The sequence below is a fragment of the Calidris pugnax genome, unplaced genomic scaffold (genome assembly GCF_001431845.1).
Source record: "Calidris pugnax isolate Ruff unplaced genomic scaffold, ASM143184v1 scaffold1, whole genome shotgun sequence".
In the NCBI taxonomy this organism is placed as follows: Eukaryota; Metazoa; Chordata; class Aves; order Charadriiformes; family Scolopacidae; genus Calidris; species Calidris pugnax.
The window spans coordinates 4067227-4092817 of NW_015090800.1; the positions used below are offsets into that span (position 1 = coordinate 4067227).

Sequence of the window (25591 nt, forward strand, 5' to 3'; positions counted from 1 at the left end):
GAATTGTGTTTAAGCAAAAGAAGTAGGATGTACAATTTTTTTTTTCTTACTGTTTTACCTGATGACCTGGGGCAAATCAATAAGGATATTGATCTTTATTCATCTTTGTGTAAGCATGCAAAAATATTCCAGTTGGGTATAGTAAAGAAGCCCTAAGCCAGATCAGCACATTAAGAAGCTGGACAAATAGAGGGAACAAAGGAGTCATTAAACTGGGCTTCAGGTAAAAGAATTAAGTTGTGATGGCAGAGGTGAGCACCACAGATTAATGGAGAGTGCAGAGCTGGTTCTGTGTAGCGCTGGAAAAGGAGTTAGGGAAATGGATAATGTTGCACTCTTTCTGTGCAGTTGGCAATGGAAAATTTAAGAGCGGGTTTGACACTAAGTGATCAGCAGAGGACTTAAAAATGTTACTGCACATCTGAGTCACAACCCCTTTTTTAGCGCTTAGTGTTCACACTGAGAGGTATTAACGTTAATCAGAGAGACACGAGCTGTATGAATGATCCCTGGAGGTGCACACGAGTGTCAAGGTGAGAGAAAGACTAGAAGAAAACAAGCAGAAAGTACCGAGGACTGAGGCCTCAATGTCTTTATTAAGCCAGTAATGGTTGATGGAGCTATAACTTCTGAAAGGAAGCTCTGAGCTGGCTGTCAGGGGTTGAGTGCTACCCATCAGGAAACTGGTGGTGACAGGGTGAGCGTGCTGCAGGGAGGCTGTTTGAGTGCCCAGCTCCCTGCTGAGAGCCAATCTTGGAGGAAAGCATGACCATGTTTTCCTTGTTAAAAGAAGGTAGCAGTGAGACTCTGGCTTTTGGGTGAATCCTGCCATGAAAGACCAGCTACAGGCCTTTGGGTGTTTGCTGTCCCAAGGTCCCAGATCCCAGCGTGCAGCTGGAGACAAGCTGTCGGAAGGAGGGTACCTTGCTTGTTGCAGGCCCCTGTTGATGCTAGCAAGCAGTGGGAAATAAGTAACAAAAGAATCATAGGATGGTTAGAGCTGGAAGGGACCTTAAAGATCACTGAGTTCCAACCCCCCTGCCATGGGCAGGGACACCTCCCACCAGACCAGGTTGCTCAAAGCCCCATCCAACCTGGCCTTGAACACTCCCAGGGATGGGGCAGCCACAACTTCTCTGGGCAACCTGTTCCAGTATCTCACCACCCTCACAGGAAAGAATTTCCTCCTAATATCTAATCTAAATCTCCCCTCTTCCAGTTTAAAACCATTACCCCTTGTCCTGTTCATTTCCTGACAAAGAGTCCCTCTCTGGCTCTCCTGTAGGCTCCCTTCAGATATTGGTAGGCTGCTATGAGGTCTCCCTGGAGCCCTCTCTTCTCCAGGCAATTTCATCTCTGAACATCCATCTCTGTTGGAAAACAGAAGAGTGTTAGAGAACACCTTGCACAGAGCAATAGCCTATGCAGTACAATGAGGCTGGAGTCATCTCCGTAGACCCACAGTCTAAAATAGCCTGGGAGATTAAGACAAAATTTCCCATTTATATAATTCCAAAGAAATCTTAGTAAGTAAGTGAGGAACAGAAAAATACAGAAATAAAAGTGAACTATCCCAGAGGAAAATTCAAAGCAAAAAATTTTCCTTGGTTATGTGAACCCTGAGCTGCTATTCTGGGGAGCACGGAGTGGAGACTGCAGTAGAGCAGCTTGGCAAGGGGTGTTTAGCCCTGAGGGAGAGCCCAGCCAGACTGCAGTGAGGTTTGGCTGTGTTTGCTGTTTGATGCAGGCAGCTCCAGGAGGCAGGTGGGGCCCCCATCCTGCATCTCAAATGTGTTTGCAGGGAACAGGCCGTGACAAGAAGGCCCTTCTAGTGCTGGGAAGTTCCTGCTGCTCTCAGCCAAGGTAGAGCTGGCTGGGAAACCCCAAATCTGTCTTCCTAAGCATCTCTCAGAGCATCCCATACTCCTCCTTTGGCTTTGCTTTAGAGAAAGCAAGAAAAACATCTGTACAGGAGCGTTCTCAGGTTGAGAATCATACTGACAACGTGCCAAAAAATGTCATTTCCCAGCCCATGTTACATGATGGAAATCCAAAGCTGTGGAAATCAAGGCTCCCACGTTATTTTAGGTAGCTCAAGGCTGATGTGTTGGGAGAGACTGTATAGTGAAACCATTAAGGCTGGTCCCTACCAGCAGTTCTGAAGGTCCCTTCCTATCCTGTGTCCAAGACTGCATGAGGTCAGATCCTTTTTCCAGACAGTCCCTACCTAAACACCCAGTGACTGCACATACCCAACCTAGCACCACCTGCGACATCTGGGGCTGGTCAGGATCCTGGATTTCATCTTACCATCTGCCAGTGGCAGAAACATCCTTCTTTTTCCTGTGAAGCTGCTCATTAGAAGTCTTCTAACAAAGGGATTGGAAGATCCTTGGTTTCTGAGCTGCTTTGACTTTATAGCTTGAAACTTTATGGTCTAAAAGACTTGTTGCCTCCCAAACCAGCTGCAGGGCATGCAGGAAGTTCACGCTTTCTCCTCCTCCCTCTTTCCTGACTGCAGAACTCTTCTTTCATTCACACATGCACAGCCTCTACCTGGCTTCCTTGGGATCATTGCCTGCAGTGTGATTTTAACACCTTTCTCCCAGAAAAAGTAACTTTTATCCATATAATCACAGCAACCCTGCAGTGGGGGCTCACAGCAGGCAAAACCTTCTTGGTACATCTTCTGGAGAAAGGCTGGTGCTTCCCCCTCAGAGGGCTCCAGAAGGAGAGGGGAGCCTCGCTGTCAGCAGCAAGATGCTAGAAATTAGTCCCAAAGCAACTCTCGAGTGGGAGCACAAGAAAATTATTAATCTGTCTAAAAATGAAATTATAAGTATATTTCCCCCACGCATATGATGTTGAGCCGTTTAAGCACAGCTGCTCGTTCCACACGTCTGCTCTCAGCTCCAACCACTTTGAAGGAAGACAGTAGAATCGCAAGCCAGGGCTGGGACAGCAGGAATTGGGAGGGTTCTTTCACCTGCTGCCTGGGTGATTGCCCAGGGATCCCTGACATCACCTGTGGGATCTGTGGGGTAGAACTGCAGAGCCCCCACTGAAGCATGAAGGACTTACTGAGGAGAGCGCTTCTCTGCACCAAAGGGGTTCATGGCACAGCACCAAGAAACAGCCTGGATGTCTCTTTGTACCTCCCCAGTCCAAAGCAGGTCTCACCCCACCCTCCAGGATCCTGAAGCTGAATTTCCAACATCTTAATGGATCAAACAAATCCCACTCAGTGTGTCCTGGCTCTTCTCCCAAGCAATGCCATCTCGATTTTCTGCAAAGGCCAGCCCAGGCATGACCACACTAGAGGGACATGGAGATAGGTGTGCACACACCTGCACACTGGCTGCAAAGACGTCACTTTCCCAGCCACACTGGCAGCACCACCCCTGCACTTGCAGGTCTCCTGCTTGGTTCCCTGCTCCCAAAATAGACTCACCTGCATGCACCAGCCTGAGGCTGCCCAGCAGCAGCAGAGTTTCTGGTCTCAAGGCAGAAGAATCCAAAAATGGGCCTGATAGTCTGTACAAGAAAAGGACATTCCTTCCTGACTTCAGCTGGTGATCAGCTTTGGGTCATGATACTCAAGATGAGTATCTTGAGATACTCAAGATACTTGAGATGAGAAACCTCTGGGAAGGTTTTTAGCACTTAGAACTGGGGTACTATTTTAGGGTGCTCTTAAATACAGAAGTATTTCCTTGATCAAGTAAAGAAATCAAGTGGCTTCTCAGATACCCTGCAACGAGTTCCACAGATCGCTTATGTACTGGTTAGAGAAGTTTTATAATAGATGTGTGCCCAATAGGTATTGGGAAGACATAACTTTTTGATGTTGGGCTAAACTTGGGTCACTAAAGCAAGTGTTTAATCATTTACCCTCTGACACTTACCCTCTTTACTTAAGTCTAAGTGCTTAGGCAGGACTTCACACACCTTTGTGTACAGGCAGCAGCTCCACACATCGCCTTGCACAGTCGTGTACTGATCAGTGTGAATCACTCACCCTGGAGGAGTGATACTGGTGGATCCACAAATGCCAGAAAGGAGACACTTGAGATACCTACACACCATCTGCACAACACGTAGACGTATGTGCAGCTGTCCCCATGGCTGCGTGGGCATATTTACATCTACTTACTATGGCACAGGGTGACACAAGGCACAGATGCAATTCAAAATGCATGTGAGCAACATCATACAAATACCCGTTTCCCCCCAAACAGCATTCATGTGTGTAACACCAGCGTGTCCACTGCTCAGCCTTTGCTAGGTGGGTGCTGCTCTGGAGCAGCAGCAGCTCTCCCAGCCTTCCCAGCCTTCTGGCTGGGGTGATGTGGTGGGAGGACAAAGCAATGAGAAATTTGGGATGATGGCAAGGGCTCCCACAATGTCTGCAATCGTCCCTTGGCTGCCCTTTGAATGCTGGTTGGGGTGGGAGAAGTTCCTGCACAGAAATGGTCCCTAGGAGAAGAAATACTGGTGCAGCAAGGTCTCCCGAGCCCACAGCATTGCTGGATTTTGGGAATGGGCACATGGGAATTGGTTAATGCCAGAGGCCAGCCACTTCCCACCTGTGACACTAAACTACGTGGGGGAAGCTCTGCTGTGCTGCGTCCAAGAGAAACCATTTTCAGCTGAGAGCATAAGCACGTCATCACCTGTGCTCTCAAATCATAGAATCACAGAATCATCTAGGCTGGAAGAGACCCTTGGGATCATCGAGTCCAGCCATCCACCCTACTCTAAAGTTCTCCCCTACACCATATCTCTCAGCACCACATCTAAACGGTTCTTAAACACAGCCAGGGATGGTGACTCCACCACCTCCCTGGGCAGCCTATTCCAAGGCCTTACCACTCTCTCTGTGAAGAATTGTTTCCTAATGTCCAGTCTAAACCTACCCTGGCGCAACTTGACCCCATTACCCCTTGTCCTATCATCTGTAACTTGGGAGAAGAGACTGACCCCCACCTCTCTACACCCTCCTTTCAGGTAGTTGTAGAGAGCAATGAGGTCTCCCCTCAGTCTCCTCTTCCCCAGACTGAACAACCCCAGTTCCCTCAGCCTCTCCTCGTAAGACTTGTGCTCCAGACCCCTCACCAGCTTCGTTGCCCTTCTCTGGACCCGCTCCAGCACCTCAATGTCTTTCTTGTGGTGGGGGGCCAAAACTGGACACAGTACTTGAGGTGGAGTCTCACCAGTGCCCAGTACAGGGGGACAATCACCTCTCGGGTCCTACTCACCACACTGTTCCTGATACAGGCCAGGATGCTGTTGGCCTTCTTGGCCACCTGGGCACACTGCTGGCTCATGTTCAGCCGACAGTCGACCAACACCCCCAGGTCCTTTTCTGCCCGGCAGCTCCAGCCACTCTGCCCCCAGCCTGTAGCGCTGCAGGGAGTTGGTGTGACCCAAGTGCAGGACCTGGCACTTGGCCTTATTGAACCTCATCCCGTTCGTCTCAGCCCATCCATCCAGCCTGTCGAGATCCCTCTGCAGAGCCTCTCTACCCTCCAGCAGATCAACACTGCCACCCAGCTTGGTGTCGTCTGCAAATTTGCTGACAATCTTTACATTTGGGCATCTTCACCCCAGAGTAAATGCAACTCCTGCATTTACTGCAGCGCAGCTTAAAGGTGCTACTCTATTAGAAATAATTAAAAATGTTATTACCCTGGCTGTGTCCATGCCATCCTGCAGCAGGCCGTTCCTCAGCCTCACACACATTGGGTCAGCAGGCACAGAGTGGTTGCTTTCATCCAGCCTGAACCATTTGTCTTTCAGTTCCACCAAGTGACCTCTTGCGAAGTCATCTGGAGTTGGAAAGCAAATGGGAGCAACCATCTGGCTTTTTTTTCTGTTCTGTATTTAATCTATTGCTACCATAGCTCCCCACAGCTGATGGTTTTTATTGCTCTGTGCTAATCATGCCTTTTTCATCTCGCGTTTCCCTTTTTCATTAAGCACCAGCTACACGCAATGGCAGCAGCCATGGCTTCGTGCACCAGTGGGGTAGCCAGGCTGGAGATGGCTCTCATCTTGCTGCCACGGTGGGCTGGCAGCAGGCTGGTGTCCATCCTCTGGGCCAGAGCATCAGGTCAGAGCCCTTCAGAGACTGGGCACCCACTGGGGCACCACCATTGCCTCGAGCCATCGGGGAGGCAGCCTGGTGGCAGCCACTGCTCCGCTTTGCTTTCATCTAAAATGGGCAGGAGAGGCGTGTGGGGGTCACTCACCTCAGCAGCTGTAGCTATAGGTTAGCCATAGGTAACCAGGACGTGCTGTGTGGACAGAGATGGTGGTTTTCCAACCCTATGACCGGTCAGAGCGGGTCCTTCCTCTGGGCAGGAGGCAGCTCCACTGCACGGTGTGCTGGGCGCACAGCATTATCCTGAAATACAGGCAGAAACAATAAAGTTCATGACTTTTCCTCAAGAGGAGCTGGGCAAGAGGCTGCTGAACTTAGGACTTACCTGTCCTTACCTAAGTAAGGACCTAAGTCCTTACTTAGGACTTACCTCCCCTCCAGCAGAGGGGAGACCCGATGCAGGGGGAAGATGGGGAAAGTGCATGGTCATCCCCCACTGTGCAATCCCAAATGTGGAGGTTTTGGCTCTGTTCCCAAGGTCCCCATAGCCTCGTGACCCCTCGTTAGGTGATGGCAGAGGGAAAGAGGAGAGAGGGAACCCCTTGGAGCTGCCCAAAACTCGGCTGCTTTATTTCCATAAAGCGGTCTCCGTGCTGGTGAGGGAGTTACCAGCATTAAGGCATCCACCTTTGCTTTGATTTTAATCTTTGGCTGGTGACTTAGGCCAGCGGGCTCCAAACTTTTTTTATTGTGCACCCTTACTGGTAAAAGCAAATAAATATATTGGGCCATAGACTCCCAATATATATGTTTACTTATAAATTCTGTAAACTTGTACTCCTGTACTAACATTGTGTACATTATAACACGTACACAAACATAGAAATTCAAAAAGGATGAGATTAAGATGAAATAAATACTATTTTATCTATTAATGGTACAAATAATATTTTCTTTCTGCAGCCTAATGGTGTTTGGGGACCTCTGATGTACCAAAAAGGCTTTCCACACCAGTGGACAGAGCAGTCCCTGTGCTCAAGGCGTTGTATTGCCTTTGATCCCTGATGCATCTCCAAGGGTCTCAGGGCTTCCCTAGAAGCTGAGCCTGGAAAACCCCCTAAAGGACTACGAGGGGGTAAGAGGACTGCAGAAGTTTGCAGGGGGCAAAGGCAGATGTCCCAGGGGGATTTCCTGGTCACCATGTGGGGCTGTAACACCCCTCAGCTCCTCACAGCTGTGCGGGTGGGGGGGAAGGTACAGGGCGACCACAGAGCCCCCCCCGGGTGATGGGTCCATTTGCCTCCCACCCCAAGCAGCAGCAAACCCCAGAGGCAGGGAAGGGGGACGGGAAACCCTCAAGGCTCACACTCATTTTTGGGTCCCCCTCTCCCCCCCGCCAGATGCTGTTGGTGGGAGCAAAGGGTGCCTTTTCCCGCTGGCACGGTCCAGGCTGCAGGGAGTGCCAAGACGAGAGGGGGTTTGGAAAGCAAACAAAGGAAGGGAAGGAAAATATCTTGGAGAGAAGATAGAGAGCATAAGTTATAAGTCTTTGGGGAGGTGCAGGGGAGGGGGGTGTGCGCGCACGCGTGAACAGAGGATGCAGTGAGCAGCAACTTTGATCTCCCAGGACATCTGGCATGTGGGCATCCGCCATACATCTGCCTATAGGGCAGGCCCAGAGACATGCGTGACTGGGAGAGGGGGGGGGAATGAAAACCCCAAGCAAGATGATGGCTGTTTCCCATGCTCCGTGCTCCCTCTCCTTCAAAGCAGGCGGCATCAGCCCTGGAGAAAAGGCTGGTGGAGCCGAGCGGCCTCCAGCCCCAGCTCCACGCTGTTCCCATGCCTGCCAGTGCCCCAGGGCCAGCCCCCAACCACTCTTAAGCAAGGTGGGAGCTGCAGCCAGGGCATGGAGGGGCTCCTGGGCTGGAGGGAGATCGGCTAAAGCAACAACGGGAAAGAAGAACAACCTTTTTGGGGGGGTATGTCCTGGGTTTAATTTCAGCGAGCCCTGAAGATGGGCATTCCAAGCCCAGATGGCACTAGATGACCCCTGGGATGGGCACGGGATGCTGGGCAGGGTGGTAAAGAGGGGCCAGCAGTGTTTTGGTGGTGATGGACCCTAAACACCAGCAGGCCCAGGATCAGCACCCAAAGTAGAAACCGCCCCCAGCCCAACAGCCCAAACCTACAGCCACTGGCCCTGTTTGGTCGTAGTGGTGGTCACTGCATGGTGGGACATCAAAGATGTAGACCCCCGGCGCTGCTGACTCAAGCACTTCAAAAAAAAACACAGCCAGGAGATTTGCTTACAAGGGAAAAGGGGTTGTTTCCCCTTGCCGTGTGAGCAGGAAGGGCGTTCAAGCTTTTCTTTACAGACAACATTTTAAAAGGAAAGATGACTGTCAAATACCACCACCTGCAGCTTGGCAAACAGAGGAACCTGCCCTGCCCAGACTCGTGCCGGAGTCACAGGCTTTGGCAATAAGAGCTGCTGGCAGGTTTCTGGCCTTTCAACGGGCTGGATTGGGGTATTTTTGTCCCTGTTTAGAGGAACAGCTCTGTCCCTGCAAGGCCCCCAGTCCAGGGCAGCTTTCCCTGAACTGCTGTGGCAGAGGGTGCCCCACCATGACTCCCCCCACCATGCCACCAAATTGTGGATGTCCCCATTGCACGATGCCCACGTGGGACGGTTGCTAGCACACACCCCCACGAGATGGTCATCACCTTCTCCTCCTCCAGAGCCAATGTCTGGCTTGCAGTAGGTCACACCAGCAAAGCAAGCTCTGGTCTGACCCCTGGAAAAAAATGCTCTTTGAGTGGTAGGCTTCTGGAGAAGCCCCTGCCCAGAGCATCCTCTCAAGAGCAGCTCAGCTCTCTCAGGGGATGCCTCTGCTGTTCTCCACCCATAACAGCCTCCCAGCAGCTGGAGGAAAGCAAGGAGATGTTGGATGCCCTCAAAGTTGTCTCACTATCAGGAACCACGGGGACCCATGGTGTGAAGGGTGGGAGGCAGGTCAGCCAGGGGAAAGGTTGTGGGACTCGGTGTGGGGGCTGGCTCTCAGGAGAGCACCTGCATGCAGAGGAGGGCAGAGAAGAGATCTGGGGCTGGTGCAAATCTGGCAATGGGTACACAGGTGCAGAGGGGAAAATCAGAGGGGGAGAGAAGAGAGCTGGAGAGGAGAAGCAGCAGCAGCATCCAGGTGTGCAGGCCACAAAGGGTGACAGTGACTGATGTGGGAGAGGGGGGGTGATGCTTACAAAGAGGTCTGGTTCCAAGAAGCTCATGTGTGGGTCACTCTTCCTCCTTTTAGTTTGAAGAGCTGCCTCCCCTTCTAGCACGAGGTTTTTCAGTTCAAGTCTGTCCCTTCTCCTCCTCTCTGAGCTCAACAGCTCCCCATCAGAGAAGAATCCGAGCAGCGCGTTTCTCCACATCGTGGTCTGCCATGCCTGGAAATCAGCACACAGCTCCTTCCTACAAAAATAAAAAAATAATGAAAAGTACCCCAGTTTCCATGCAAGTGGGCAGGCTGGAATGGATGGTCTGGGTGTTGCAAGGGCACACTTGCTGTTATACAAGGCACCCAGTGAAATATTGCAAAACTCAATTCTTAACCCAAAACCCAGAGGCTCTCCAAGAGCTTGACCAAAAGTGGGTTCATGACGGAGTAACTTCCCAAGGGAATCTGTATTCAGCAGGAGGGAAGTGCGGCAGGATGCGTTTCCCTAGGGAAGCGGAGATCAGAGGGAAGGGAGAAGGGGCAGGAGGCCAAGGGAAGCGGGGTAGACTGGTATGTAGACTGGTATGTATGCCAGGCTGCGTTTCCTCGGGGGGAGGTTCGTTTCACATGCAAGTATGTCTTCAAAGGGGACACCCGGGCTCCTGGGGTGGTTTGCCCCCCTGGGAACCTGAGCGGAGAGGTGGACGCCTACGGGAGTCATTTCCCAGGGGATGGTTCTGGTTCCCTGATGATTTTCCTAACAAAACTTAGCGCTGCGGGATCTTCAAAAAGGCCGTGCAGCCTGGAAACGTCAGGGACCATTAGAAGCCAGGACTTCAGGGGTGGTAAATCTGCTGGCGTCTTCCATTTTGTCCAAGCTAAAAGTAAAGTCCCAATGCAGTCGCTCTCCAGAGCTGGCTCTAGGCATGAGCCCTGCAGGCCATCTTTCCCCATTCATTCTGCTGATGCAGCAAATCACGATCTAGCATCCCTCTGGAGAGAGAAAATTAAAGCAAACTCTCCAGCAGGAGCACATGGTGTGGAGGACACGTTGACTTCCCTCTCTGAATCCCCACTGGGAAGCTCAAATGGCCTGCTGAGCAGGCTCTGAGGTGTCCCCACTGCCTCTCAACCAAACCTGAGGAGCAAAAGGGGTGTCCTTGTGCCCCTTGGACAGGCACCCCCTCCTCTGCCGGGTAAAGGCAGCCTTCTCCCTGCCCCCAGTGCGGGCCAGGGAAAGGTTTGATGGATTGCAATCCTCCTCCACCATGGTCAAAACAAAGGTCACGGCCTGAGGAAATTGCAAACAACTTTTGCCCACCGGCCCCGGAAGAAACGGGTGCGTTTGTGACAAGGGGGTGAACTTTTTACGATCCCTCTGCCCTGGCAGCCTCTTTGGGAAAGGAATTAAAAAAAAAAATGGGCAGGGAACATGTGGCCTCCCCGTGCTGACAGAGGAGGAGGGGACAGCCCTGAGATGCTGCTCCAGGGCCCATGGCAAGCTCCTGCCCCTTCCCACCTTCTCCTCTCCTCTGGCAAAGCCACTCGGTCTCCTCTCTGTAGGGCAAGCACAGGGCCCTTGGGTGTCCTCACTTAGGGGCTGGCTTTTAGGGGTCTAGTTATGGTCCAGAACAAGTTTGCAGTTTCTGCTAGGGCTTGGGAGACCTTAACATTCATTATATTTATGTATAAAAATATATACGACAACACTGCACCCTCAGGCCTAGCTCGTGGCAGGGAGCAAGGGTGAGTGACTTTGCTTTGCCTTCCCCTGCTTATGCCTCCTCCACTGAATAAAAACTTCAGCTTCAATGGCTGAAGGAGATATAGGAAGGCTCCATTCCTCAAGAGATCCCCAGCTGCTTGGAGATGTTGCATTTTACATCTCAATGTGGGACAAATTCAAAATCTTGAAATTATTTTTCCCTAGTACCTGTAACTAAGCAAAACATTTCTGTGAATAGAAATCATTAATTTTTAACCTAATTCTGAGTCCTCCTGAGCTACCCTAAATGCCTGAGTCCTGCCTTTCTGTGCAAGGTTGTGTCTCCCATGCTAAACTGTGGGGACTAACAGGAAAATTCAAGATGGAAACAAGCTGCAGGACTCTTTTTTTTTAGGGATATACACAAACAAGACCACTGGCAAAGCCTTCCTGGAGTCGAAGCTCTCCCCAGGGGCTGCCCCATGTTGGGGTTGGGAGGCTGTTTCCACATCCAAACTTGGAACTAAACTGATTCCTACTGAAACCAATTCGTCTCCCCATCCCCAATTAAAGCCTGCATGGATTAGCGAGGTGCTCTGAAATGGCTGGACAAAAAGCTGGAGGTGGGGAGCATCCCAGTTCTCGGGGAGAAGAAGGCTTGAAAGGACATCAAGAGTTTAAAGCCTCAGCCTAAGACCTCAGGAAAGCCCACTCTTGGTACAAGGGGGTAGCTTTGCTAACCCGTGGAGGGAGGGAAGGAGGAAAAGACATGAGAATTGTGGACAGAAGAAAGGTAGAGAATTAAGGGGGACTCGTGGCTTAGCTTGATCCCGCCTGCTACACTCACGATAGCATCTTGTGGAGGTTAGGAGGTGGCATTTCCTACAGCACAGATAAGCTTTGCCTGGGCTGCAAGGCAGCTCTAAAAGCAGCGTCTTTCCGCCCCTTCCCCAGGGCTGGTTCCAATTAGCACTGGCTCCGCTTGGTGCTGGCTTAGCCCCAGGATTAGAAATCTCCCCCCTGCCCATCCCCTCTGACCCAAACGCTTCCTGGGACTGATGGGGTGACCGAATTCCTCCCCTTCCTAAATTGGACAGCTTGCTCTCGTCACCCCGAACTCTGGCCCCAGCCAGGGGGAGAGGGGGAAGGGGGATATGTGACAGAGAGCAGCCCTTCACCAGGCTCTGGGAACAACTTAACTCACCCTGGCTTGGAGGAGCCGATGTCCTCCAACAGCCTGTGCAGGACCCGAAGCCATGACTGCACTGGGAAGCTCTCACTGGGATTGCTTGTCTTCACCTTCTTGGCCTGGGCAGCTCCCACAACCTGGCTGGTGTTTTTGGGGTGCTCGAGATGTGAAGGTGCAGCAGGTCACATCCCAGGCTTCTCCAAACACTCAGGGGTGGGAAGGTGCCAACAGGCACTCCTGAGGGCTCCTTTGCACAGCAAACATGCAAGCACGTGGAGGGGTAAGTCCCCCTCAGATGAAGCAAGGGAGGGTACAGTGAGTCCCTGAACAGCCCCAGGAGCAGGGACCTGCTGGGAATCTTACAGTCAGCTCGTGACCAACTCAAAGAACCATAGAATGGTTAGAGTTGGAAGGGACCTTAAAGGTGATCTAGTTCCAACCCCCCTGCCCTGGGCAGGGACACCTCCCACCAGACCAAGTTGCACAAAGCCCCATCCAGCCTGGCCTTGAACCCCTCCAGGGATGGGGCATCCACAGCTTCTCTGGGCAACCTGTTCCAGTGTCTCATCACCCTCACAGGAAAGAATTTTTTCCCAATATCTAATGTAAATCTCCCCTCTTTCAGTTAAAACTGTTACCCCTTGTCTTATCGCTACCCTCCCTGATAAAGAGTCCCTCCCCCCCTCTCCTGTAGCCCCTTCAGGTACTGGAAGGCTGCTATAAGGTCTCACCGGAGCCGTCTTTTCTCCAGGCTGAACAACACCAACTCTCTCAGTCTGTCTTCAGAGGAGAGGTGCTCCAGCCCTCTGAGCATCTTCATGGCCCTCCTCTGGACTCCTTCCAACAGCTCCACGTTCTTCTTATGTTGGGGACTGCAGAGCTGGACGCAGTACTCCAGGTGGGGACTCACAGTGGAGTAGAGGGACAGAATCACCTCCCTCAACCTGGTGACCACGCTTCTTCCGATGCAGCCCAGGATGGGGTTGGCTTTCTGGGCTGTGAGCGCACATTGCCGGCTCATGTTGAGCTTCTCATCTACAAGCGCTTCCAAGTTCTTCTCCTCAAGGCTGCTCTCAATCCATTCCCTGCCCAGCCTGTATTTGTGCTTGGGATTGCAGCGACTCAAGTGCAGGAGCTTGCTCTTGTCCTTGTTGCATTTCATGAAGTTCCTATGCACTTCCTTCACTTGGGCTCGTTTGCCCATCTTTGCAAAATCCTGGTGGCCTGAGGGGATGAACTCACTGCCTAGGGTACACAGAGGGAAAGAAGAGCTACAAGGACGAGATGAAGCCCCTGGTTTGGCCAGCCAGTGTCAGGTCTCATGATGCAGAACATTTTGCATGCATCTCTTTGTAGAGAGGCAGCTTCGGTGTCGTGAGCCGGGGGAAGGACGTTGGGCTTGGGAGCAGCCCTGGCCCCAGCGAGGCTCCCACAGGAGGGGCAGATGGAGCCTGTGGCATAAACAGGCTACTCTGTGAAGCTGTTTTGGCAGGAGGAGAAGATGTGAGCAAGAGCATCTGTTACCAGCCCTGGAGGAGACAGAGGGAGCTTTCGCCTGCTAGAGCTGGGGAGGAAAGGGAAGGGGCAGGCAGTGTGCACCTGGAAGCCTTCATGCCCCTGGCCTATTTGACCCCCTATGCCCCCTTTTGCTGGCATCAACTTTTAAGGAAAATCCAAGCCTTGATTTTATCCTGATGAAAAGCTGCTGAATTGGCAAAAGGGTACAAATTATTTATTCCGGGACCAGCTGAGCAAGGGCTGAGTGCAAGCTGCCCTCATGCACCTACAGCAGGCACCTTCCCACATGAAACAGTATGGCCAGTTCCCAGTTTTGGTACCAAAGCCCTCGTGAGAAAGTCTTCCAACAGCTCTGTGCTGGGAGGGCCGCAACCACTGCCCCATCTCATACGGGAGATTTAATAAACAGCAAGCATTGTTTTGGGTCCAATATGGATCTGGAGACCACTCCACATGAGCTCGAGAAGCTTCCCATCCCTCTAACAGCACCTGAGGGCCACCACACCCTAAGCTGCTTAGCATTAAAGGAGCACAAACAGGACCCATGTAAGCTAAATTCATTCCTCCTTCATAGCAGCATCACACCTCGGGCTTTACACAAGCTCAGCCACCCTTTTTAAAGCAAAGAGAGGTTTTGTGCACGTTTGGAGGAATGGACTACCTGTCACCCAAGACCATGCATTGTTTTGGGGCAGGAGGTAGGCTTTCCAGCACACCTGGGCTGCAGAAAAACCTGCAGCCCACCAGGGACTCAGGGGGAAAAGCAGTGACACCATCTCGTTTCCACAACCGGGTTGTTGGTAGGCAGACAGCTGTGTTTCTGGAAGGGGAAATGATCCCAATTAGCTTTCCAGGTGCTCTCTTGTAAATGGCTTTCAGGTGGTACAACCGGGTCTGACTGCAGTCCAGGGCTTTGTCTCTCTGAAAAAAGCCTTCTGTGTTCCCCTCCCGCCCCCATCCGCTCCCCCCTTACAAAGGAAGAGGGAGACCATCCAGGAGACAAGAAAACACACATACAGCATGGGTAATTGCTATTTTAAGAACGTACTTTATACAAAATAACCAATTTATATGGAAATAAAATCTACAGACCTCCAAGGATCAAGCTTTTAAAAAAGTTCTTTAAAAAAATTACCCAACACACAGTATTAAACTAACTATTGAGGTAACTGTCGCTCTTGGGGAACAAAGGTAATCAGCAGACCAAGACAAAATATACACAATATAAAAATAAATAGCATTCCCCTTTCCAGTATTGACCAGGAAAGTTCACACAACTTTGCCCTTGTCTTATCGCTACCCTCCCTGATAAAGAGTCCCTCCCCACCTCTCCTGTAGCCCCTTCAGGTACTGGAAGGCTGCTATAAGGTCTCACCGGAGCCGTCTTTTCTCCAGGCTGAACAACACCAACTCTCTCAGTCTGTCTTCAGAGGAGAGGTGCTCCAGCCCTCTGAGCATCTTCATGGCCCTCCTCTGGACTCCTTCCAACAGCTCCACGTTCTTCTTATGTTGGGGACTGCAGAGCTGGACGCAGTACTCCAGGTGGGGACTCACAGTGGAGTAGAGGGACAGAATCACCTCCCTCAACCTGGCTTCCAACAGCTCCACGTTCTTCTTATGTTGGGGACTGCAGAGCTGGACGCAGTACTCCAGGTGGGGACTCACAGTGGAGTAGAGGGACAGAATCACCTCCCTCAACCTGGTGACCACGCTTCTTCCGATGCAGCCCAGGATGGGGTTGGCTTTCTGGGCTGTGAGCGCACATTGCCGGCTCATGTTGAGCTTCTCATCTACAAGCGCTTCCAAGTTCTTCTCCTCAAGGCTGCTCTCAATCCATTCCCTGCCCAGCCTGTATTTGTGCTTGGGATTGCAGCGACTCAAGTGCAGGAGCTTGCTCTTGTCCTTGTTGCATTTCATGAAGTTCCTATGCACTTCCTTCACTTGGGCTCGTTTGCCCATCTTTGCAAAATCCTGGTGGCCTGAGGGGATGAACTCACTGCCTAGGGTACACAGAGGGAAAGAAGAGCTACAAGGACGAGATGAAGCCCCTGGTTTGGCCAGCCAGTGTCAGGTCTCATGATGCAGAACATTTTGCATGCATCTCTTTGTAGAGAGGCAGCTTCGGTGTCGTGAGCCGGGGGAAGGACGTTGGGCTTGGGAGCAGCCCTGGCCCCAGCGAGGCTCCCACAGGAGGGGCAGATGGAGCCTGTGGCATAAACAGGCTACTCTGTGAAGCTGTTTTGGCAGGAGGAGAAGATGTGAGCAAGAGCATCTGTTACCAGCCCTGGAGGAGACAGAGGGAGCTTTCGCCTGCTAGAGCTGGGGAGGAAAGGGAAGGGGCAGGCAGTGTGCACCTGGAAGCCTTCATGCCCCTGGCCTATTTGACCCCCTATGCCCCCTTTTGCTGGCATCAACTTTTAAGGAAAATCCAAGCCTTGATTTTATCCTGATGAAAAGCTGCTGAATTGGCAAAAGGGTACAAATTATTTATTCCGGGACCAGCTGAGCAAGGGCTGAGTGCAAGCTGCCCTCATGCACCTACAGCAGGCACCTTCCCACATGAAACAGTATGGCCAGTTCCCAGTTTTGGTACCAAAGCCCTCGTGAGAAAGTCTTCCAACAGCTCTGTGCTGGGAGGGCCGCAACCACTGCCCCATCTCATACGGGAGATTTAATAAACAGCAAGCATTGTTTTGGGTCCAATATGGATCTGGAGACCACTCCACATGAGCTCGAGAAGCTTCCCATCCCTCTAACAGCACCTGAGGGCCACCACACCCTAAGCTGCTTAGCATTAAAGGAGCACAAACAGGACCCATGTAAGCTAAATTCATTCCTCCTTCATAGCAGCATCACACCTCGGGCTTTACACAAGCTCAGCCACCCTTTTTAAAGCAAAGAGAGGTTTTGTGCACGTTTGGAGGAATGGACTACCTGTCACCCAAGACCATGCATTGTTTTGGGGCAGGAGGTAGGCTTTCCAGCACACCTGGGCTGCAGAAAAACCTGCAGCCCACCAGGGACTCAGGGGGAAAAGCAGTGACACCATCTCGTTTCCACAACCGGGTTGTTGGTAGGCAGACAGCTGTGTTTCTGGAAGGGGAAATGATCCCAATTAGCTTTCCAGGTGCTCTCTTGTAAATGGCTTTCAGGTGGTACAACCGGGTCTGACTGCAGTCCAGGGCTTTGTCTCTCTGAAAAAAGCCTTCTGTGTTCCCCTCCCGCCCCCATCCGCTCCCCCCTTACAAAGGAAGAGGGAGACCATCCAGGAGACAAGAAAACACACATACAGCATGGGTAATTGCTATTTTAAGAACGTACTTTATACAAAATAACCAATTTATATGGAAATAAAATCTACAGACCTCCAAGGATCAAGCTTTTAAAAAAGTTCTTTAAAAAAATTACCCAACACACAGTATTAAACTAACTATTGAGGTAACTGTCGCTCTTGGGGAACAAAGGTAATCAGCAGACCAAGACAAAATATACACAATATAAAAATAAATAGCATTCCCCTTTCCAGTATTGACCAGGAAAGTTCACACAACTTTGCAGCAGCAGGAGAGAGAAGAGGATCCCTGACACTGTGCTCGACGGGATGGGGAGGGAGGTGAGGGGAAAGAGCCGGGGCTCCTGGGCACCAGGTGATGGAGAGGTGCAGGATCTGAGCCCCAACTTGGGGAGAGGAGCACCGGGGCGAGCAACTCCAGCATGAACTCCTTCCACTGAGAAATTCAGGCTATCAAATCCAACTTTTCCTTAACAGCATGGCCAGCTCAGTGTCTAACCCAGCTGAAAACGAGCAGGACCAGCCCTCAAGCGTTAGGTCCCACCACCCAGCAAAACACCCCAGCCCCGAGCCCCACGCAAGTCAGATTCCCCCCCACTGAAGGATACAGGCAGGGTTGTTTTCACAGCTTGGTGTGGGGGGGTCTCTGCTGCAGCATCAGCTCACCCTCCCGTTGCCCTGGGACAGTTGCAATCAGTTGACAAAGGCCAGGCTTTTGCCCCAGTGGCTCCTAGACCCCCCCTCCCCGCCCAACAGCCAAAAGCACAGCAACATAAGAACAGCCTCACCCAAAAAGAGAAAGGCCCCCGTTTTCTCCTTGTGCCCCCAACAGACAGATTACATTCTTTACAAACTTACAATAATACAAAAAAAAAAAAAAAAACCAACAATGTATTTTAGCATTTTTATTATAGTTTTGGCTAATGCCAGTACATAAAATAGTATATAACAGATTTAAGTGTTTTGGCAGTATCTAATCTGGGTTATTGAGCCTAGTTTGTCCGCTTTTTGTCCCAGTGTACATCAACTCCATAGTAGTACAGTTGCACTGACAAATCTTATTGGGGATTTCTGTGTGAAATGGATGAAGAAATGTATTTCAAAAAAAAAAAAAACAAACCAACAAAACAAAACCAAAAAAACAAACACCCCAGCATCACCCAACTTCAGAAAAATGGACGTAGTGGTGTAGGCTCTCCTGCTACCTCCCTCATCAATGCCAAGAGAAGCAGCAGCGGGTCACTCTCCTCCCCCAGGGGCATTAAATCAGCCGTGTCCCCACCCCTTGCTCTGTGGCAGCAACAGGTACCCCTCTTCCATGGGCTCTGCTTCGTGGATGAGGCTCACCTTTACCAAATTGCTCCCTTCCCTTTCCACCTTCCCGACCACCGAGGAAGCGGCCAGCTCTCTCCCGGCTACCTACATCAATCCAACAGTGGCTGGGAAAGCAGGAACGGGGTGTAGATAAAACGCAGGGCCACAGAAATGGGTAATTGCACCTTATTTCCCACTAAAACTGTGCCCCCCCCCCCAGTGTTTCATAGCCATTCGCTCCCTGAAACAAGATGGGAAGGTCAAAGTTGCACCGCTGCACGTTATTATTGCTCCAAAAAGATCAGGCAGCGGTGTTCACTCATCTATGGAGGAAGAGAGGCAACAATTTTCACAGTTGTACACAGTATATATTTTTAACCTAAGCCCCCTTGGAGGTTGACGTGCCAGGATCACGCGTGGGAGCCCTGCACAGGAGCAAAGCCTTGTGCTGCCAGAGGGACAGGTATTGCCCGTGCCGGGGTGGCAAACCCCAGGACCGCGGGGGAGAACTAGTGAGCCACTGAGAACAACCTTAAATTCATGAGGAGAGTAAATGTCTACTCCCCACCTGCTTTTTATATGCCTGTGCAGAGGAGACAGCTGGCAAGTTCAACCTTCTGCCCTTCTGCTCACGTGGGCAGTGAGCTTTCATCTCTGCGCTTGACAGCAACCGACCGCAACAAAGTGAGCAGAGGGAGAAAAAACCTGAAAGCTTGGAAGCAAGGACAGGGGAAACGTTGGCTCATGACACAAAAGGGGATCAGAGGACTTCCCAGACTTAAAGTCGAGGCCCAAGCTCCTGTAGCTGCCTGACCGGCTTCAGATAGGGAGATTGTTCCTCAGACGTACTCAACAGTGTTTGAAAGCACTAGGTATCTGCTTGCCTCTTACTGATTTGATGGCCAAAGGAGTCCCTAATGGCCATCTGGTCTAACTTTGTCCATAACAAGGGTATTTTGCCCACATAAAGTCAGTTTCACTCCTATTTAGAAGATACTCCACTTACTACACTTCTGCTAGCGAGCCATGTGTTTCCAAATAATAAGGGAAAAGGACAGAGGAACTTGCTAGAGCTGGTGACAATCCCAATTTATCCCTAACCCTAACTAATCCTTCATACCCCTTTCCACTGGTGGATGTAGCTCTTGCTCTCTCCTGGATGCACTGTCTGCTTTGACAACCACATTTCAGAAGGAGGAAGACCTTTGCCAAAAGAAATCTAGGCCACTGCTGCAGATTAAGGAAAAAAAAACCCCACCTCAGTCGACACAAGGCCAGCAGGGCTAAAACCACAAAATGCTCCAGGGTCTCTCAAACGCTGCATGTGAGCCGAGGCAGGAGAGTAATCAGAAAGGGCATGGCATCACACAGCTCACAACACCTGTGCTTCGAAGGTACACTTGGATGCTACTATCTAGTTTCAAATACAACCCTGTCCTGAATTCCCTTGCCAAGGAGCGGACTGAACCGTGCTCTTATCATCCCATCTCTATTTGGAGACAGCTGGAAATGGGGGCCCCCCCAGCAATTTTTCAGAGAGGGAGGTGGGCAGCGGAGAGTGAAAATCAGAACGCGTAGTTCATTATGTGCTGGTTAAAAGCATTTTCCTTCCGCATGGGCGGCAGGGGTCCTGCCAAGCCCAAATGTGCTTTACCCCCATCTGTATGTTAAACAGGTACAGATGGGGAAAGGCTGGAAGGTCAGCGTTTGAGATGCTTTCCCCGGTTACAATAAGCACATGCTCTTAAAGCTTGTCACATGGCCTGCAGCTGCAACACGACTTTCATAGCCCGCTATCTCAATCTCAGCCCTCCAGAAAGGATATGGCACTCACACACCTGCTCTTCAACCACCAGCACTGTACTTAAAGCGAAACAGGAATCCTGCAAGAGCAAATTCCTCTCCCACCAATGCACCCCAGCAAAAGCTTTTTTTAAGGGGATGCTCTGATTAAGCGTAGACCCAATTGCGTGGCTGCTCTGCAACGAGGGGGAACCAGAAGCAACCACACCATCACCAATTCCCGTTTGTCTTCTCCAAGCTACCTCTTGGGATGGTGCTTCCCCATCACTCGGTTCAGCACCTTCTCCAAAACTCCACAATGCACATGGCAGCACTGTCTCCTCGGAAAAGGGAAGCAGAATAAAGCCACTGAGAGCAAAGCAGCAGCCCTGGCTGAAAACAGAGATGCACAGAAGACTGACAGAGATCAGCAGAGGGGGAAAATAAAAAAAAAAAAAAAAAGAAAAAAAAAGAAGGTTGTTTTCTAATTACACTTTCATTTTAAATGGAGAAGCGTTGGGGTGAGAAGCTGCAGGAGAACTGCCTCAGTCAGCAGAATGAAAGACAGCCTCTGTGACTAGCTTTCAGATAAGACATCAAGAAGCTGATAGCGCTCCAAGACCCCGAGAAACCACACTTACAAAAATATACACAGGAGATTTGTTTCGGAAAGCCTGCATGGGAAAGGCATTTGGCAGACAAGAAAGGATCAGAAGCTCTTCCAAGAAAAGTGTCTCCATGTACTTTAAAGTCAAATCAAACCAGTTGGGCCTTAAAGCTTCAAATTTACTTTCCTCTTTTGTCCTCTTCATTGCAGGCTGGTGCCTTGGATTGCTACTGAGTGGTTTGGTGGGTCACACCACAGAATTTATAGCCTGCAAACTTATGCTGGACACAGCTAAAAATCACTGTGAAGCCTCAGTGACTGGCCTTCTTAAAATACTTAAGTTGACTTGCCAGGGCCTGCAGTGCTTAAGATGCCTGAAGCTTCCAGAGTCCCAGGGGAAGTTTATACAATGGCATTTATAATGGCAATTGAACATCTTGGGAACACCACACACCACTTGCAAAAGGCGAGGCGGTGGGGAGAGCAAGATGCTAAAAAGCCCAAGTAGCGTACAAAGCTCTTCTGAGAATATTGGAAATTTTTGGCATGCTCAAGCACAGTCAACATCATATTTGTCCTACGTATTATATAGACTCATTTAACATGAAATCCGTAATTACAGCAAAACACATCCTCCATATGAGGAAAGTAAAAGCTGCAGGAAACTTTGCAAAGTTGCCAGCTCAAGATGGTTGCTGAGGAAAGACAAACTGCTAATATACTCTACTACACTGATGCTGGGGGATGAGAAAGAGGGCTTCCAACTAGAGTCCAGAATTGCTCTGTATGTGTTAAAATATTATTTAAGATAGCGACACGAGTATGGCACTCATAAGCCAGGGTATTTTAAAATGTAGCTACACTTCTCCTGCACTGTATGACAAACCATAGCAAAAAGTACCACTCTGTACATAAAGAGCTGCCATTTTACTCTCTTCTGAATCCCTCCTTAAAGGTGTGTCTTTCACAATCTACGAAACAGCCCTGCGCAGCATGGGTTGGGATCCCATAAACTACAAAATTCATATTTTCTGCTTCTCCCTGGGCATTTCTACTGGTCTTCCACCCCAGCAATCCACTCCCAGCCCCATGCGGTCGGAGGGGTGCCAATTTTCCATGATTTGCTCAGATTGCACTTGAGATAGAGCTCTGATTTTTGGGCCATCCCTGGGCATCATCATAAAAAGAAAAGAAAACCCACCCAAACCCTTAGGAACAAAGCATTTGAAAGTCTGAAAACTCCCGAGTGAAGATTCCACTAGCAGCTCTCCATCTAGCATGCCCTGTCCCCAGGATAGCCCAATCCTTGTAGCCCAGCCATGGTTTCCCCTACACTGTATTAGCACTTTTCTAATATAAACCATATGCCCTCAGAACAGCAGCTTGTTAGTCACTTTAATAAGAATCACTGACTACATCAAAAGCCATTTACCCAGAAACTCTCCCAGGAGGGAGTAGCTTCACTACTCTGTTTTGTCTACCATCTGCAAGTCAAACCCTTCTCCCAAATTTCCGTCAGGTGAGGGATAATACCTTGATGTCACACACTCCATATAGGATCCTCAGAGTATTTATCACTGTCTAACACTCCACTATGCTCTATAGGCAGACCACAAACAATTCTTGCCTTTCTTATTTGTCCCCTTTTTTGATCTGGGCTTGGTACTCATCCAGATACCATGACCACTAGAACCATGTTTTCAGTGCCAGTTCCAGCCCAAGGCCAAGAGTGCTTCAGATTGCTTGGGTTTTTTTAGAGCTTGTAAAAACCTCCTGTCCCACAAAGTTCACAATGAGCTGAATGAAAGGCACTTCAAATATTCGGGTAACTGTCTATTATACAGAAGACACAGGCTGTTTGCAGAATCTACATTCACATTTCCAGAATTTTGAACACTTTGCTACAAGTTATATTTCACAGTTCCTCTATTTTCAAATGTGATATTTCAAATTACTTTTAGATCTACAATGAACTAAAGACTGCTTTACAAGGAGAAGCAGCTGTGTATTAATTTGTCCCAGGTTTGTTGTCTTGAAGAACAGTTACACTTGCACAGTTTTTCATAAATACCTACTACTGCTTCAGTACCTCCATTCAGGGAAGGATCCAGACCTGCATCTCAGAGCAGCTGGGGCATCTCTGAAAACCCACTGCCAGCTGACGAGTCAGCAGCAGACCCTCAGATGTGGGACAAATTTGGATGAGCAATAGCATAATGTTCTTGGCTGGGGAGAGCATTTGCCTGCTTCTCAAAGAACAACCTTCAGCATCATCTATTCTAGTTTATACTAATCCACCAGCGACAATTGCTCCCTGTGTTTATAAACTTGCGTGTGGGAATAGCATGAAGAAGTTTAACTCCTGTTGGGTTTGGAAAATGCTTTGGCCCTACACAACTCATAAGATACAAAAGTACAGTAACAATAGAGCAGCGAGACCCATTGGTAAGAGGGCATTGATGTGGCAGTCCTTCCATGTTCTAACTATTTCAAGAAAGAATAGTTCTCATCTTTTAGGCTTTTTGTGCTTCCAAAAGCTTCAGAAAGGAGTAATGGCTCAGTCAGATGCTACCTGTCATTTGCTCAAAGAGCTTTGCCATCACACAGTAGATCTACACAGAGGACAAAGGCGGTGCAGTCCTGCATGCTAGTGCAATCCAGCTAAAGATACGGGTGATGGCACCATCCAAGACAACAAAGCAGCCAGAAAAATTCTCCAGAAACCTGGAAACAAAGACGCTCCCCTACCCTAGCTGGTACCACAGACTAAAGGGCATGCTGCTCTCACCTCACTTCTGCTACCACTTGCTAGCACAATTTGTCCAACACGTTGGCACATCCTCCTTTTAACTATACTGCTGTCCCCCCAGTGCAACCAGCAGCCTGCATTAGAAAAACCCAAGAACAATCAGCTGTGTTAGCTTTAAGATGCAAATAAACATCTGCAGACGAGATTCCTACCAAACTCATTTGTCAAACCTACATTTGAACACCAGCGTTGGCAAAGCACTGGCAGTCAGGGGTTCCCCAGTGCAGTACTGCAACTGGTGAAGAAGTCACTGCAGACTGCGTATGCCCTCCGAGGGAAGCTACCACGAGCCCTGTAGGACTTGCTGCTACAGCGTCAGTGATGACGAAGGTAAAACCAACTCAACTCGAGCACGTGGCCCTCTTGTTCCTCACCCTCTGAGCCACACCACCTCAATGTTTGTTCTCAAATCAGTGCTTTCTGATTCACCTGCGACTTGCACATGCCAAATCCAACTCCATAGGCCAACACATTGCTCCCACGGCAGCAAACCAACCATTCCCCCAAAGCAGCCTCATGCTCCTCCTCCACCAGCAACTGACAGTGGTCAGGAACCCTGGAGTACCTTCTGCTTCTCTGCTGATAAGAAGTGAACATAGACATGGGACAGAGAAAGAAGGGTGGGGATTCAGCTTCTCTGCTCGGGCAGCAGGGCAGCACAGATTTGCACAGTATTTGTTCTACTGGATAGATGCTGCTCTACCCCCAGCTGCACCAGTTTCACCGAAAGAAGTCTAAGATGACCAGTTACGCCATTTTCTGTTTTCTAGAGCATACATTTCTCCTATCACAAAGGCAGGGAGAAGGGTACTATACTAGCAGAAGGGACAATGCCATGAGTATCCTGTCCTGGTTTCAATTCCTGGTCCTGGTTTCCTTGTTCCCCCATGATGACAGGAGCTGGAAGTGCACTCAGGCCCTGGATCCAGAGGGGGCAGAGGTGGGGGTGAGAGAGGGAGGAGGAAGACGACAAGAGAAAGAGGAGGACATTATGCTCCTGAGCAATTCCTGCTATTAAGTCAACCAACCGTCAGGTTGTGTCTTGGTTGCAGAGGATAGGAAAGAGGACAGCAAGTCATCCATCACACGTTCCTTCACCTCTCTCCACTTCCCCCAAACCCTCACCCTATCCTGAAAGATTTCAGTGTGATATGATTGTAAACAGTTACGGATTCCTCCAGTGCTAAGCCCACTACACGCTGGGCCCACCACCTCCCCCATTATGTACAATACATTCACCAACAACAGAAATTTATTTAAAAAGGCAACAGGTTAAATTCTGTAAACTGGATCCAGCTCCAAACCACACACGTTAATACTACAAGTAAAATTCCATCATCATCGTCTTCCACCCTGAAAAATATACCTGAGTTTAGCAGTCAATGAAAGTTTCTGCTCCCACCCCCGCCCTCCCCACCCCCAAAAAATCCCTCAAACCCTGAACGAGACGCAGTCTCCGGTCACAGAAAGCCACTAGGTTTGCGATGCTCGCCCTGCGGTGGCGACCCAGCTGCTCGGCTGGCTGGGGCCCAGCACCGCTCCAGGTTTCCAACACAAAAGCCGTGGCGGCATCACGTTCCGCGGACCCAGGAAGCTACATGCTGCTCGGGCGAGGGGAGGGTGGGAGGAAAGTCTGCCCCTCCTCCCCCTTGTCCAAATCACGTGTGGCTTTCATATTCGTGAGGTCCGTCCTTCCTCGGACTAGCTCTGGAAGAGGAAGAACAAGAGTTGGAGGCTTTAACTGGCAACTTTAGAAAGGAATAACCTCACAGAATCACAGAATCTTCTAGGTTGGAAGGGACCTCAAAGATCATCTTGTCCAACCGTCAACCTAATTTTGACAAAAATAGACACCCGCACAACAAACAAGAAGCATCACCATCACTAAACCATACCTCCCAGCACTACATCAACCCGTCTTTTGAACACCTCCAGGAATGGGGCCTCAACCAGCTCCCTGGGCAGCCCATTCCAATGGCTGATAACCCTTTCAGTGAAAAATTTTTTCCTAATATCCAGCCTGAACCTCCCCTGGCGTAGCTTGAGGCCAT

The 25591-nt window shown here is 50.1% G+C and overlaps 1 protein-coding gene across 2 annotated transcripts in view; it reads right to left on the reverse strand.

Annotated features, from left to right (window-relative positions):
• Positions 1-18152: 18152 nt before the first annotated feature.
• Positions 18153-25591, reverse strand: part of CECR2 (cat eye syndrome chromosome region, candidate 2) — a 109159-nt gene continuing 101720 nt past the window's right edge. For both annotated transcript variants that reach the window (XM_014937498.1, XM_014937499.1), the window contains exon 19: positions 18153-25247. In XM_014937498.1, coding sequence (XP_014792984.1) covers positions 25242-25247 — 6 coding nt within the window. In that variant the 3' untranslated portion in view covers positions 18153-25241. The remainder of the gene's footprint in view (positions 25248-25591) is intronic.